This window comes from Ranitomeya variabilis, chromosome 8, assembly GCF_051348905.1.
Source record: "Ranitomeya variabilis isolate aRanVar5 chromosome 8, aRanVar5.hap1, whole genome shotgun sequence".
In the NCBI taxonomy this organism is placed as follows: Eukaryota; Metazoa; Chordata; class Amphibia; order Anura; family Dendrobatidae; genus Ranitomeya; species Ranitomeya variabilis.
This window is the reverse complement of record NC_135239.1, coordinates 209,246,151-209,260,336: the sequence shown is the minus strand read 5'-3', so window position 1 is coordinate 209,260,336 and position 14,186 is coordinate 209,246,151. Positions and strand designations below refer to the sequence as shown.

At 42.7% G+C, this 14,186-nt stretch overlaps 1 protein-coding gene across 1 annotated transcript; it reads left to right on the top strand.

The window, feature by feature from the left end:
• Positions 1-1,709: 1,709 nt before the first annotated feature.
• KLF15 (KLF transcription factor 15) lies at positions 1,710-13,965 on the top strand. Its single transcript, XM_077276644.1, has 3 exons — positions 1,710-1,842; positions 6,921-8,014; positions 12,233-13,965. Exons 2-3 carry the CDS (start codon positions 6,996-6,998, stop codon positions 12,399-12,401), a joined length of 1,188 nt encoding a protein of 395 aa, XP_077132759.1. The 5' UTR covers positions 1,710-1,842; positions 6,921-6,995; the 3' UTR covers positions 12,402-13,965.
• The last annotated feature ends 221 nt before the right edge of the window (positions 13,966-14,186 follow it).

Here is a 14,186-nt window from a genome sequence, read left to right as displayed (position 1 = left end):
ACACATGACTCCTGCCTTCTGCCTTGTGATGTCACACATGACTCCTGCCTTCTGCCTTGTGATGTCACACATGGCTGCTGCCTTCTGCTTTGTGATGTCACACACGACTCCTGCCTTCTGCCTTGTGATGTCACACATGACTGCTGCCTTCTGCCTTCTGATGTCACACATGACTCCTGCCTTCTGCCTTGTGATGTCACACATGGCTGCTGCCTTCTGCTTTGTGATGTCACACACGACTCCTGCCTTCTGCCTTCTGATGTCACACATGACTCCTGCCTTCTGCCCTGTGATGTCACACACGACTTCTGCCTTCTGCCTTGTGATGTCACACATGACTCCTGCCTTCTGCCTTGTGATGTCACACACGACTCCTGCCTTCTGCCTTGTGATGTCACACATGACTCCTGCCTTCTGCCTTCTGATGTCACACATGACTCCTGCCTTCTGCCTTCTGATGTCACACATGACTCCTGCCTTCTGCCCTGTGATGTCACACACGACTTCTGCCTTGTGATGTCACTCATGACTCCTGCCTTCTGCCTTGTGATGTCACTCATGACTCCTGCCTTCTGCCTTGTGATGTCACTCATGACTCCTGCCTTCTGCCTTCTGATGTCACACACGACTCCTGCCTTCTGCCTTGTGATGTCACACATGACTCCTGCCTTCTGCCTTGTGATGTCACACATACACATTGTGATGACCTTTGCGCTTTTATATCCAGTGATGTCACTTCCACCTTAGACACAGAGCGCTGAATTCTGACTACTTGTACAGTAGTGGTCATGAGTATTTGGTCACTGATAAGTAAATGAATTGCTGGCTCCATAATTGCTGATATCCAAGTGCATTATGAAATGTGGAATCTACACAATCCCACCGGCTGCAGGGGTCATTTACTAAGTAACATCCAATATGGCGGCTTGTAATGTGTGCTCAGATTGTGCCATCGTTCTGTATACATCACCCGTGGGCCTGCTAGTACCTGGCACTCTACCCATAAGCCTCCAGTAAAATATGAATTTCCTATTTATTGAGGCTTTTCTAGATGAGTGGAGCTGCAGTGTAAAGCATGGGGAGGCTCTCGGGCCCCCTTAGCCTCCAATAGACAATGCAGCCATGGTGGAGCCACTGACCACAGCAGCTTCCTAATAGAAACCTAGGAGATGTAGTGAGGTTTGGTGCTTGTGTGAACAAATACATTGTAAGAAATCCTCAGTCGGACAACTGTCGCACAGCTGAGGATTTGTTCCAATGTATTAGTCTTGACGGAAACATTGCAGCAATAATGTAACCTGCTGATGGAGGAAGGGTTGGGACTTTAGATGTGTAAAGTAGGACAATTCTGTAACATCCCATGGTATTGTGGAAAGCTTCATTGCATAATTGTGACAGATCTGTGCTGCTCCAGATGTAGCAGAGCTTGGTGGGTACAATGTTGGGGGCTGCAGTCCTATGTAAAGGCCAGTCAGCAGTGTTTGCAGAGTATGTGGCTGCAGACGATCCCTAGCACATGCCTGCAGCATGGAGTAAGGAGACATTCCTGTACATTCACTTCTTGGCTGGGAAAATGTGGGTTTTTTTTTTGGTGGGGGGGATTAGAAATTCCCACTGACGACGAAAGCACCGACCCCCCACCCCCCGGAGCTGTGGGCCAATGGGCTGCGGAGATGTGGTCGAGCCTTCTGCAAGCCTTCCCTGCCCACGCAGGATCATGTGAGTGTCACTACTCCCTGCAGCACATTGTGCCGGCGGGGCTGCTGCACTGTCACTCCAAGGGCGCCGAGGAGAAGCTCCCAAACTTGGCCAGTAATTCCCTGGGATCTGCGGGAGGAGCAGGTAGGGAGCATGGATGCTGATGGGAGCAATGGGCAAACTTTGGACAACTCCTCGCTTCAGCCCCAACATATGGCGACCTGCTGCTGCTGCATGGATCAGCTCTGGGATTCAGGATTTGGTTTTTTATTAGCATGCCAAGTGCAAACGTAAGACCAGGCAGCAGCCAGCTGTTGTGGGAACTACAAGTAACAACAGTCCCTACTTGGGTTTACTTTTGCTCTGTAGCAGGGGAGCGAATATCAAATGTATATTTGCCAGTATTATCAGGGTATCATTTAGTATTCATCGTATTCCGCAGTGCTTTGCATTTCATAGGATGTTTCTATAAAGAAAATCAAATATTGCATAGTAAGGGCTTGCAACCCATGGAGGAATAGGAATGACAAGAGTTAATGTAGCAGAGCTGAGTTTGTAATGTGGCACATCCCTTGGTGACATCACATCGTGTTGTAGCTGATGTTACAGGACCACAACATGACTGAATATAAGGATTTTACAAATCCATGAAAGCCTGGTGTGCTGCTTTACCTGGGATGGGATGTGGGGGATAAATGATAATAATAATAATAATAATATAATATCTGTGGGTGACAGATGGGGCAGACCTGCATCGCTGTATATGAGACCTACACACATCAGAGCCTGAAGTGTTTTGCAGAATGTTATTGTTGATTGTATGATTGAGACAATGTTCCTAGAAATATTGATACATTGTATTTGATAACATTCCATCCTTGTTCTGTTACACTCTGGCTCTGCTGTAAACAATGTGACTCTTGTCTGTAGGTCACACACAGGTTTTGGTGTCTCTGCTGTTTGGGCACCTTAATGGGCACCAGCCTGGTGTGTAGGGAGGCATCTACCATGTGCAGGGCTCAGATGAGCTGGCGGAGCTATTCCTGGGCTGTTGTGGAGAGGAGAATGTTGACAGTAGAAGCAGTGAGGGAGGGAAGATGGGTTACTAGCGGTCATGTTCAGCACTGGGGGCCTGGGATAGGGGAGTGGAGAACACCACAAGGACTCAATAATAGACCGTACAATGCGCCATTCACAAACAGCGCCAAGGCTAAGCTGCATTAACTGGGAAGATTCTATCATTTTAAGCTTGTTAACCCTTGCTAAGCCCTAGTACTAAATGGGATAAGTCACCATTAGGGCACATTTATACAAGTGCCATTTTTGCAAAACTTAGGTTGCGCCAAATATTCTGCGCCATATTTTCAACTTAGTGATAAGACGTAATGAACAATACACACATGCTGGCATTTTTATATGGTGGTATTGGCATGTTCCTGTGCAACTTGCCGCTTGTGATATATAAAAAAAAAGTTTAGTTTATATTAACGCACATGACCTGATGTATCCTGCAGAGCTTGTGATCTAACCCTGCATTGCTGATAGCGAAAGGTTAAAAAGCAAACATTTATCTTTCCAATTGTTTACTAGCAAGTATGGCATTCTCTGGTCTTCTCAGGTGTCCTGCTGTACAGACATGGAGCAGCAGTTGCAGCAGCAGGGGGTGCAGAGAGATATTGAAGACATTTTTTCCCCTTGTGAGCCGGATTCACCCATGGTGCACTTTGGTTATTGTGGCTGCTTCCCTCTAAGGGTTAAGTCGACCTAGTATTTACATGACAATCCCTACATTCCACAGAGACTTTATTTTCTTGAACTTGCTATTTGCCTCAAGGGCCATCAGAATAGAGCACCATAGTGAGATCTGCAATGATTAACCCTTATGCTGCCTACATAGTAGTTGTCAATGAGTACAGCTATGGAAAACTATAGGAATGTGTTGGTAGTGGAAGAAAATGGAATTATATTATATAGGGTTGTGTTGAAATAATCGTCCATTGACGCTAATAACTGATAAAGTGGACGTGATGTCAATGAGGCTAACAGTTTCCCTGGCCATAATGTTTATATTTGGTTCCATCATCAACACATTCCCTTTGTAGTTATAGGGCCGAATTACTACACTAACCCTGGAAAATCTATCTATCTCAATCATCTTTTTGGACACAGCATAGGATCGACCACGAAAGCACTTTGTGCTTCTTGCTTTCTCCAGAATTTTGCCAAAAAGAAACAAATTGTCTAATTACTTCCAGAGTTTCACTGGAAAAAAACAAACCCGTTTGGAATAATAGGTTTTTCCAGCTGTGGATCCTGTTGTGCAGCTTTTTCTATGTTTCTTATCTGTGATCCGGCTCAGTATTATCACAATATAAACACTCATAGTCACATATGGGATTTTGTTATTCTGTGGAATTAATCAAAATCCCACAATGCATTGACTTCTATAGAAAGTAGCTGTAAAAGTAACCGCAGCAGGGAATGTAATTAGTTGGACTGGCAGTGACCTGATTATTCATTACAAGTGATACAATTGATTTATCATTTCAGGCTCTAGAAGATCTGTGGTGACAGAGCGGCCGTGACTTGAGATGGGAGGTATCTTCTCCTGTCCATCATATTACACCGTAGTACAGAATTGGCTGAGCTGCCATCACCTGTCACCGTGCTCCCATTATCCGTAACCCTGATTAATATGTAACTCTTCAAAGTCACTGATAAGATATTAACAATCTTTCCACTCCAGTTAAACAAGGTTTTAAACACAGGAGCAAACACAAGAGGACGCAACATTTTCCCAGCTGATTATTTCTTGTTTGTGAAGTTTTAAGACTCAAAAAAAAATCCAGCTAATGATATTACTGAAGAACACGCAAACCACCATAACGTGAGCAAAATTACTCACGGGTGAGCTCGAGATGAGTGAGTCCATTCCCAGATCAGATTCCCAGTGTATCTAAATAAATTCAAATGTGAGAACTGGTGAAACTCCAGTAAAACCATTCACCCTTCCCTAGTATTATGGGATAGTTGTCTGGGTAGAGAAATCCTTTCTTATGTGTCAGTCTTCTGGAGTCCTCTCCCAGGTCTTATGGAATGATAGGTTACAGTATGTGGATGTCACAGGATCTTGCCAAATTTTTCATGACCAGCAGACCATCTCATTTGTATAGTAGTACCCCGATGTTCCACTCATGACAGATGTCTGGGGAAAAAGGATCTGGTGTATTGAAGTTCACATCTGACCCTTTGGTTCTCCTACAGGAGATGACAGGCAACTAGAAGTGAATGGGGAGCTTGTTAGGAAGAGCAATCAACTATAGAGAGTGTATTGCTAGCTTAAAAGGTCCAATCTCCCACAAACAAGGGTCCCAATTTCCACTGTTAGGCCGGTGTCACACTAAACGTATGGAAAATTGGGCCGAGTCTCCCTGCCGAGAGTCGCACAAGTGTTCTCCGTATGGTCATCCGTGTGTAATGCGTTTGCAATGCGATGATGTGATTTTTCTCGCACCCATGTATCCATATGGCTTTACATTTCTCACTGCTTTTTACCATTGAATTTAATGGCTCAATGAGCTGAAATTAGGAAAATGTGTGCGCATTTGTCGCAAGCTAGACGAATGGTGTGGTGTCCTAGTTTTTCTCGCATCCATAGGCAGATGTTGTAATTTTACATGTACATCGAATACTCCTGAGAAAAAAATACGGTCCGAGTGCTGTGCGATGTTTTCTCGCATAGCACTCGTCTGTATTCTACGGTAGTGTGACTCCAGCCTTACGCTGACCCTCTGTCCATAGAGATGAATGGGAGTACAAAGGGAGAAGTCAGACAATTTTCAACAGGGACCTGGTACATTGGGTCTTTAGGACTATAGTAGAACATGCCCATTAAAGCCCGTGTATGATTGCACCTAATAAATGGCAATTCAGAAATCATGTTCTACAGCTTTCTGTTCGACCATAGATGCTATGTTTCCATTAAAGCATTTTCTGTATATCATTACTTAGGTATAAACATCCATCAGGTTCAGCCTTGACCTCAAGTTGTTAGGTTTTCAAGCTTTTCAGTCTTTGGAAGCAGTTGTTGGTATAAGGTAGATGAACATGATGGATGGTGACATGTAGTTCCACCAGGAACAGTTGACCTTCACCACTGGAAGAAGAGGGGTTAAGACATCACATAATCCCCCATTGAGTGTAGCACAGAGCAACAGTATAGCATGTGGAAAGGAGCTCTGTGTGGCAGTGAACATGACTAGGGTTTTCATACATGCTCAGTCACAGCCCTCATATGATGGGGGGATGACTGTTACCCTTGTAATAGACTTGCGTCTTTTTAGAAAGGAGCCTTTATCCTGCTCCCCTCTGGAGCCAGCAATCTTGCTCCATGTGCGGAACTGATAGCCAGATCCAGCAATCTTTGAATGTTCCTGCATTAAAACATCTCATTAACAACACATTCCACCTTCAGTTTACCATTTCGTTGCCAACCGGGGTATGTACACTTAAAGTGCTTTTGGCCGATGCTTCAGTAGAGGTTCTAGAAGCCAAGGGAAGAAATGTACAAGACTTAGGTAGGGCTACAAATGAAGCTCTGTGGTTGATCTTTTCAAAATGTTCCATTCTTCTTGATTTATGGATTGCCTTAGTATTATGGAGCCTACATCTTCTGTACTGTTCTATGAGCATTCAGTCATCTTTGAAAGCTCACAATCTGGTTTTCCTATTGCAGACACATCTGTGTCCCTAGGAAGCCAATAAACTAAGTTGCAAGTTTTTGGAATTTGGGAGGAACGTAGAAAGGGATGTAAATAAAAACTGTGCAAAATTCCATAGAGCTAGTCATGTGCAAAAGAAAACTGGTGGATGTTGTTGGTATGTTATATAAAGTAATTGGATAGAGAGAGATGGAACTTAGTTTGGGTGTCAAAAGTTTTCCAGTTGTGTAGTCTCTGCAAATTACCTTTTCTTCAACAAGAAGAAAGCTGACTTTCTAGGATTACCTATTGGCCTATGAGTCAATCGAGAACCCCAACTAGCCTTGCAACATGACAAAAGATATGTAGCCAGACCAAAATCTTGTCCAAAAGCCACCCACCTGGAGACAACTGTTTCAGGGGGCTTACCCTTTGTTAATGCAAGCAGGGTACTGGTTGGTTTGTGGTCACTGAGGTTTAGTCTCATACATTTCATATATTTTATGTCTTCTTCTCTTACAGGACCCATCCCGTGTGGGATATTTTCTTATTTTTTTGGCTTATGGTGCTGGGACCTTCTCAGAAGCTCATCCAGGAATGGTGGATCATTTGCTTCTTACAGATGAATGCTTTTCTAATGCACAGTCAAGCCTTGAATACACAACGGAGATGCTGATGGGAGGAAGGAGCTATCAGATGTTGCCTTCTCCCACTTCGGAGGATGACAGTGACTCCTCCAGTTTCCGTTCCTGTTCCAGTCCTGATTCTCAGGTGCTAAGCTCCAGCTATGGAAGCACATGCAGTGTGGAAAGCCAGGACAGCATTCTAGACTATCTTTTGTCCCAGACGTCTTTGAGTAATGCTTCTTTATCTTGGTGGGACAAAAGAAAACACCCTACAATGGTCAAGGAGGAGTTCTTCAAAGTTCCCGATTTCGGGTTGGACATAGAGGAGACGTCACTTTTTCATCCCACCTTGGATGAAATCGAAGAGTTTCTTGAAGAAAACATGAAAACTGATTTGAAAGTCGAAACCCAACAGGAACTGAGGAATTGTGGTCATGAACAACTAAAGCAGGCCTCTATGGTGGCCAACCTCGTCATGCAGGATACAAAAGAGCAGTCGAATAGCACATTACAAGGGGAACCTGGTAGCAAAAGTCCTGGTGCCCTTGCTGTTGAAGGTGGAATTCCTGTTATACTACAGATCCAACCCATAGAGATCAAACAAGAGTCCAACGCCAACCAAGCCTTGGCGTCACAGTTCCCCGACAACATTAAAGTAGCACAACTTCTAGTTAATATTCAAGGTCAGACCTTTGCTCTGGTCCCACAACTGGTGCAGTCATCAAACATGTCTTCCAAATTTGTCCGCATTGCACCAGTGCCCATTGCTGCTAAACCTATGGGCTCAAATATGGGAGTTCAGGGACAATCTGGTATTATGATTGGCCAGAAGTTCCAAAAAAATGCTGCAACAGAACTCATAAAAATGCACAAATGTACTTTTCCGGGATGTACCAAAATGTACACCAAGAGTAGCCATCTTAAGGCTCACCTGCGTAGACACACGGGGGAGAAGCCGTTTGCTTGCACGTGGCCCGGATGTGGATGGAGGTCAGTTCCCATTATTCATTTTGTTAGAAATATCAGTTTTGTCCCTAGCACATTGAGTTATAATGTAATACCGTAATGTACTGCCAGAATATGGCCATAGGTGTTAAGCAGATTCTTATGTAAAGGTGGCCATGTTGGCTGACACCCAGCTCAGTCAGAAGTGAATGGAATTACAGGCAGTGTTGGCTCTTGCAGCATAGCCCTGGGTGTATTATTCACGAATCACCTTTACTACGTCTTATGTTTGTAACCTACAGTAACCTTATTTGTTGGAGTGATAACATAAGAAGACGAGCCCTTGTGATGTAGGTTTCTCTGGGACCTGTTCCAACATGTGATGTGTCCTGTGTTAACACGTGAGCTGCAAAGACTCTGTCCACCCATAGTAAATGTTACCTATAGGCCATTTTATAGACCTGAGAGGGGCAGCTGCAGATGTGCACTGCGGTATTCAGCCCTAGCAGAACCGATCTTCAGGCTTCCCAAAAATAGGAACCGTGTGATCTGTAACATGAGCACAGGACTGTGTGGACTCTACTGAAGACATGACAGCAAAGGAAACATACACAGCTATTTCTACTGTAAAGACCTTGTGACTGCGGTGTTGGTTCAAAATGTCAGTTTAGAGAACAAGGTCATATTTGCTCAAATGGTCAGATCTAAAAATTATACATCCATACGGAGCAGTATTACAGTAGTTATATTCTTGTACATAGGGGCAGTATTATAGTAGTTATATTCTTGTACATAGGGGCAGTATTATAGTAGTTATATTCTTGTACATAGGAGCAGTATTATAGTAGTTATATTCTTGTACATAGGAGCAGTATTATAGTAGTTATATTCTTGTACATAGGAGCAGTATTATAGTAGTTATATTCTTGTACATAGGAGCAGTATTATAGTAGTTATATTCTTGTACATTGGAGCAGTATTATAGTAGTTATATTCTCGTACATTGGAGCAGTCTTATAGTAGCTACATTCTTGTACATAGGGGCAGTATTATAGTAGTTATATTCTTGTACATAGGAGCAGTATTATAGTAGTTATATTCTCGTACATTGGAGCAGTCTTATAGTAGCTATATCCTTGTACATAGGGGCAGTATTATAGTAGTTATATTCTTGTACATAGGGGCAGTATTATAGTAGTTATATTCTTGTACATAGGAGCAGTATTATAGTAGTTATATTCTTGTACATAGGAGCAGTATAATAGTAGTTATATTCTTGTACATTGGAGCAGTATTATAGTAGTTATATTCTCGTACATTGGAGCAGTCTTATAGTAGCTACATTCTTGTACATAGGGGCAGTATTATAGTAGTTATATTCTTGTACATAGGAGCAGTATTATAGTAGTTATATTCTTGTACATAGGAGCAGTATTATAGTAGTTATATTCTTGTACATTGGAGCAGTATTATAGTAGTTACCGTATATTCTCGTACATTGGAGCAGTCTTATAGTAGCTACATTCTTGTACATAGGGGCAGTATTATAGTAGTTATATTCTTGTACATAGGAGCAGTATTATAGTAGTTATATTCTTGTATATAGGAGCAGTATTATAGTAGTTATATTCTTGTACATAGGGGCAGTATTATAGTAGTTATATTCTTGTACATAGGAGCAGTATTATAGTAGTTATATTCTTGCACATTGGAGCAGTCTTATAGTAGCTATATCCTTGTACACAGGGGCAGTATTTTAGAAAGAGGAAATAAATATAACAGTTGTATGCTGGTACTTGGGGCCCAGTAATGTATTATATCCTTATTAAATGCCTTCAAAATGCATTTTGGCTGCAGTTGCTCTTGGAAATAACACTTTATCGCTGTTATTTTGCTACTAATGGTGGTAAGATGAGATGGGTAATGTTTTCTCTCTGTCAGCAGTGGAACAAGAATCAATTAGGGAACCCATGAATATTGCATGTTCCCTTTCAGCGGTTCATGTCAGACGGTGCAGGTTTGTGGTTTATTATTTGGCAGATGTTTGATATAATGGTCTTACCTTGCTTTTGTACTGTGTGTTATAGGCAGTATTGCATTACAAGTTATTGTTAATGATTTATGTTACTCCAGTAATTGCCATTTACATGCAGGGTAATGAGATGCAATGAGGAAGAGACCCCTGACCATTCTGTTGGTTGTCTGTTAATACTTGCAAGCCTATGGAAATATGCAGAGCGATATTTTTCTGGAGGGCCATGTGGTGTGAGCTTTTACGGTGCGACAGTGTACATGGGTATACACCATATATATAAAGAGCCTCTTACTTTGGAAGCTTGGTCCTGTGGCGCTAGTGGTACAATTTCTGCAATTCTTCACATAGTTGAATACAGTTATATGCTTGGTTGGCTTGAAGTGAATGAGTTCCAGGAATAAGTCAGTCATCTGTTCTTACGCCAATATTTAAAGAGATGGCAGCACCTAGACTGTCCTGGACATTATTGACTTTATTGATTGTCCTGTTGAAAGTTCTATACCAATGGTCTCTCCGGCTGTTGCAAAACTACAACTGCCAGCATGTCTTGACAGCCTGGGTGTTGTAGTTTTGCAATAACTAGAAAGTCACAGGGTGGAGCTCACTGATCACTAACTTGATTATAAGATCTACCTTAGCAGTGGATTCAGGATAGGAGAGGGGAGGCGTGAGCAGGGCTTGTGTATTTGTAGGAGGCCCGGGTGACTCTGAGACTAAGGGTATGTGCACACGTAGATGGAACATCTGTGGATTTTTCCACACCTGTTTTGAGAACTCCGCAGGTAAAAAGCACTGCGTTTTACCTGCGGATTTCCGGCGGATTTAGTGCAGATTTTATGCGGTTTTTGTGCGGATTCCACCTGCGGTTTTACATCTGCGGATTCCTATTATAGAGCAGGTGTAAACCTCTGCGGAATCCGCACAAAGAATTGACATGCTGCGGAATAAACAACGCTACGTTTCCACTAATTTTTTTCCGCAGCATGTGCACCGATTTTGTTTTCCATAGGTTTACATGGTACTGTAAACTCAGGGAAAACAGCTGCGAATCCGTAGCGTCAAAACCGCAACGTGTGCACATACCCTTAGGGCTCATACTCACTTGCGAGCAACTCGGATAAGTCTCGCATGGCAATACCCGGCACTGCACCGGGCACCCAGGAGTGGAGCGTGCGGCTGCATGTATTGCTATGCGGCCGCACGCTCCAATCTGAGTGCCGGGTATTGCCGTGCGAGACTCATCCGAGTTGCTCGCAAGTGAGTATGAGCCGTAAATGATGGCTCCATAACTGTATCCGAGAGGTAGAATATGTCAGGAGCAGTCAAGGAAACAAACCCCATAGTGATAGAATATGAGGATGTCTTTTCCCATTTTCACAATGCTTTGTGACCCGCCGTCATTTTTTAAGCAGAAATTAATCTGTGGTTTAGGACATAAGTGGAGATTAGCAAAACCGCAGCTTCACTTCCTGCAAAATGATATTGTGAAAAATGTCACAATCATGAGGTCGAGGAGAGCATAGTGAACTGAGTCTGACTGCTCGCCTATCTGCTGAGGTCAGGAGCTGGTCAGCGATGGAGGGAGGACATCAGAAGTAATTACCAGATATTCTACAAATACAATGTAACCGAGCTCTGCTCTGTAGGGTGACAGCCATTTTGTGTATTGTACTTTCCCCAACAAGGGAAAAAATATAAAGTAAGAAATTCTCCAGTCGTTTTCCGGATAAAAATCTGCATCAGTTTTATTCCAACAAAGTAAAAAAATGACGTTCCCAAGTAAATCCGAAAATATATTGTTTTTCCTACGCGTTTCAGACTGAACCTATGTCCTTGTCCATGGATTAGGACTGAGTTTCTTCTGAGTAATCTTCTTTATAATGTGATTACTATAAATGCGGGTGGTCACAAGGGGAGGCTTTGGTAACATAATCTAGGGGGCCTCTAATCTGCTTGCAGATGTTTTTGGTGTCAGATATAAGCAGCGTTTTCCATATTGCAGCATTGCGTTCTAGTTGTTCTCATTTTGTTCTTCATCAGATTACTGGACAGTACTTGGTGTAGATGATAGAATGTAGAATAAGACCCTGAACCAGCAAGGCCTGATGAAAAATCAGCAGCCTGAATGTGTATTTTATGTGTTGGACCTTTAATGTGGAGCTGCCCTTTAACTCTCAGTATGATGCGTGAATTACATATAATAATGTTTATTTCTTTATTTTATGCAGGTTTTCCCGGTCTGACGAGTTATCCCGACACCGCCGATCACATTCCGGTGTGAAGCCATACCAGTGCGCAGTCTGCGAAAAGAAATTTGCTCGCAGTGACCATCTGTCCAAACACATTAAGGTGCACAGATTTCCCCGAAGCAGCCGTTCTACACGTTTATCAAACTGATCCCCTCCTGCAGGATCCGCGTGAAACCCAAGCACTTTGTCCATTTTCCTGACATAACTTATTGGCGTGGACCGAACATCGGATATTGGACTGGACAGTGGTTGTCTACTCTTATTTAATATGGGCGTGAATGAAGCATCTAAGGACCTTGATGCATGCCCTGACAATGAAGGGTTAACGGGGCACTTTATGTTATAATCCACTTGATTCCATTATCATCTGATCTATCAAAGCTCAGACGGTCGCTTAATATTCCAAATTGACCGAATCCTTTAATAGGGCATTGCCTGTAAGGGGCAAACTGGGATCTGCCACGGACAGGACTCTATTGTGCCATTTCAGTGTCCTCTGTGTTACTCAGGAACATTCGGTAGTGTCACGTAAAATCCACCATCTGACGTGGAACTCCAAGTCCCAGGAAGTCAAAGCACTATGAAAGAGTGGAAAAGCGTACCCAAGAGCACTTTCATGCCGTTTTTTTGCCTACAAGACTGTGCCACATTTAGAAGGCTGAGATACACATAATAGACTTGGATACACCAGTCCAGTAGAAAGTATCACACATGATTGACTTAGCTAAACTTCATCTGCATACAGTATCCAACATGGTAGAGCTGGGATACGCCAGTTCAGCAGAAACTATGGCTCATGATTGGCTTAGATACGCAGCTCAGATGACTGTATGACACGTGATAGGTTTAGATACAGCTAGCAAAGTATCATGCATGATACGATTAGATACACAACACTGTAGACAGTTTCACACATGACAGGCTTAAATACAACACACATGATACTATCTTCCGAGCTGTGTATTTAATCGTATCACACATGATGGGCTAGATAGAACATCTCAGCAGACTGTATCACACATGATGGTCTTAGATACGCCAGGTCAGCAGATGGCACTATGCAAGTGGCTTAGATACTCTGAGTCATCAGGAAGTATTACTTATGTTAGACTTGGACACATATTTGCAGACAGTATCACACATTATGGGCTTAGATACACAGCTCTGCAGACAGTATTACACAGGGCAGACTCGGATACAACGGTTCAGCAGACAGTGTCACACATGACAGGCTTAGATACAGCGGCTCAGTCACACACTGTCCCTGGAAATGATTGTATAATGTTTGTTTCTCTGTATTGTCTTCCATTTCTTGTTCTAAGGGAGCAAAGAACGTACTTGATTCCTGGTTTTCCTGGTTTTCTGGGCAGTGTTCATTATTCTGTCACTTTATGTCATGTTGTGTCAAAACAATAATAACTGAACAACCTCAGACCACAAAGCGTCCTTCAATCCGAAACCGTATCAGTATTTCTCAGTCCAGTCCTGGTGTTCTTGGCGTCTTTTATGTAAATCTATTCACTTTATAGATCATGATCTGCTGTGCTATCCGATACTGTGAGACACCTCGTTACCCTCTCCGCAGAACGCCTCCCCCCCAAAAAAATCGCATCTTCGGCGATCTGCAATGTTGTCATTTACATCGATGGCGGCTAATGAGCCTTCCTGCAAGCTTTATTCGGTGTTAAAAAGTTCAGTGCATTTATTTTTCTAAAAAAAAAATGTAAAAATACTGTAGAAAAAATGTGAAAAATAGAAATTAATTTAATTTTATAACAAATATTATTATAGTAAAAGTCCTATAATCTTCCAGAAATATGTATGAATGTAAATGTGCTACGTTGTATAGTACGCATCAGTCCATTGAGAAGTTTAAAAGAGGATGCATGCTGTAAAAATATGGAGCTAGGGGGCGCTCATGAGCCTCCCATCT

Excerpts from the sequence above, each read along its gene's own strand:
- KLF15 (XM_077276644.1), top strand. The coding sequence starts at position 6,996 with ATGGTGGATCATTTGCTTCTTACAGATGAATGCTTTTCTAATGCACAG. Across the intron at positions 8,015-12,232 it reads TGGCCCGGATGTGGATGGAG|GTTTTCCCGGTCTGACGAGT; the intron begins GTCAGTTCCCAT and ends TATTTTATGCAG.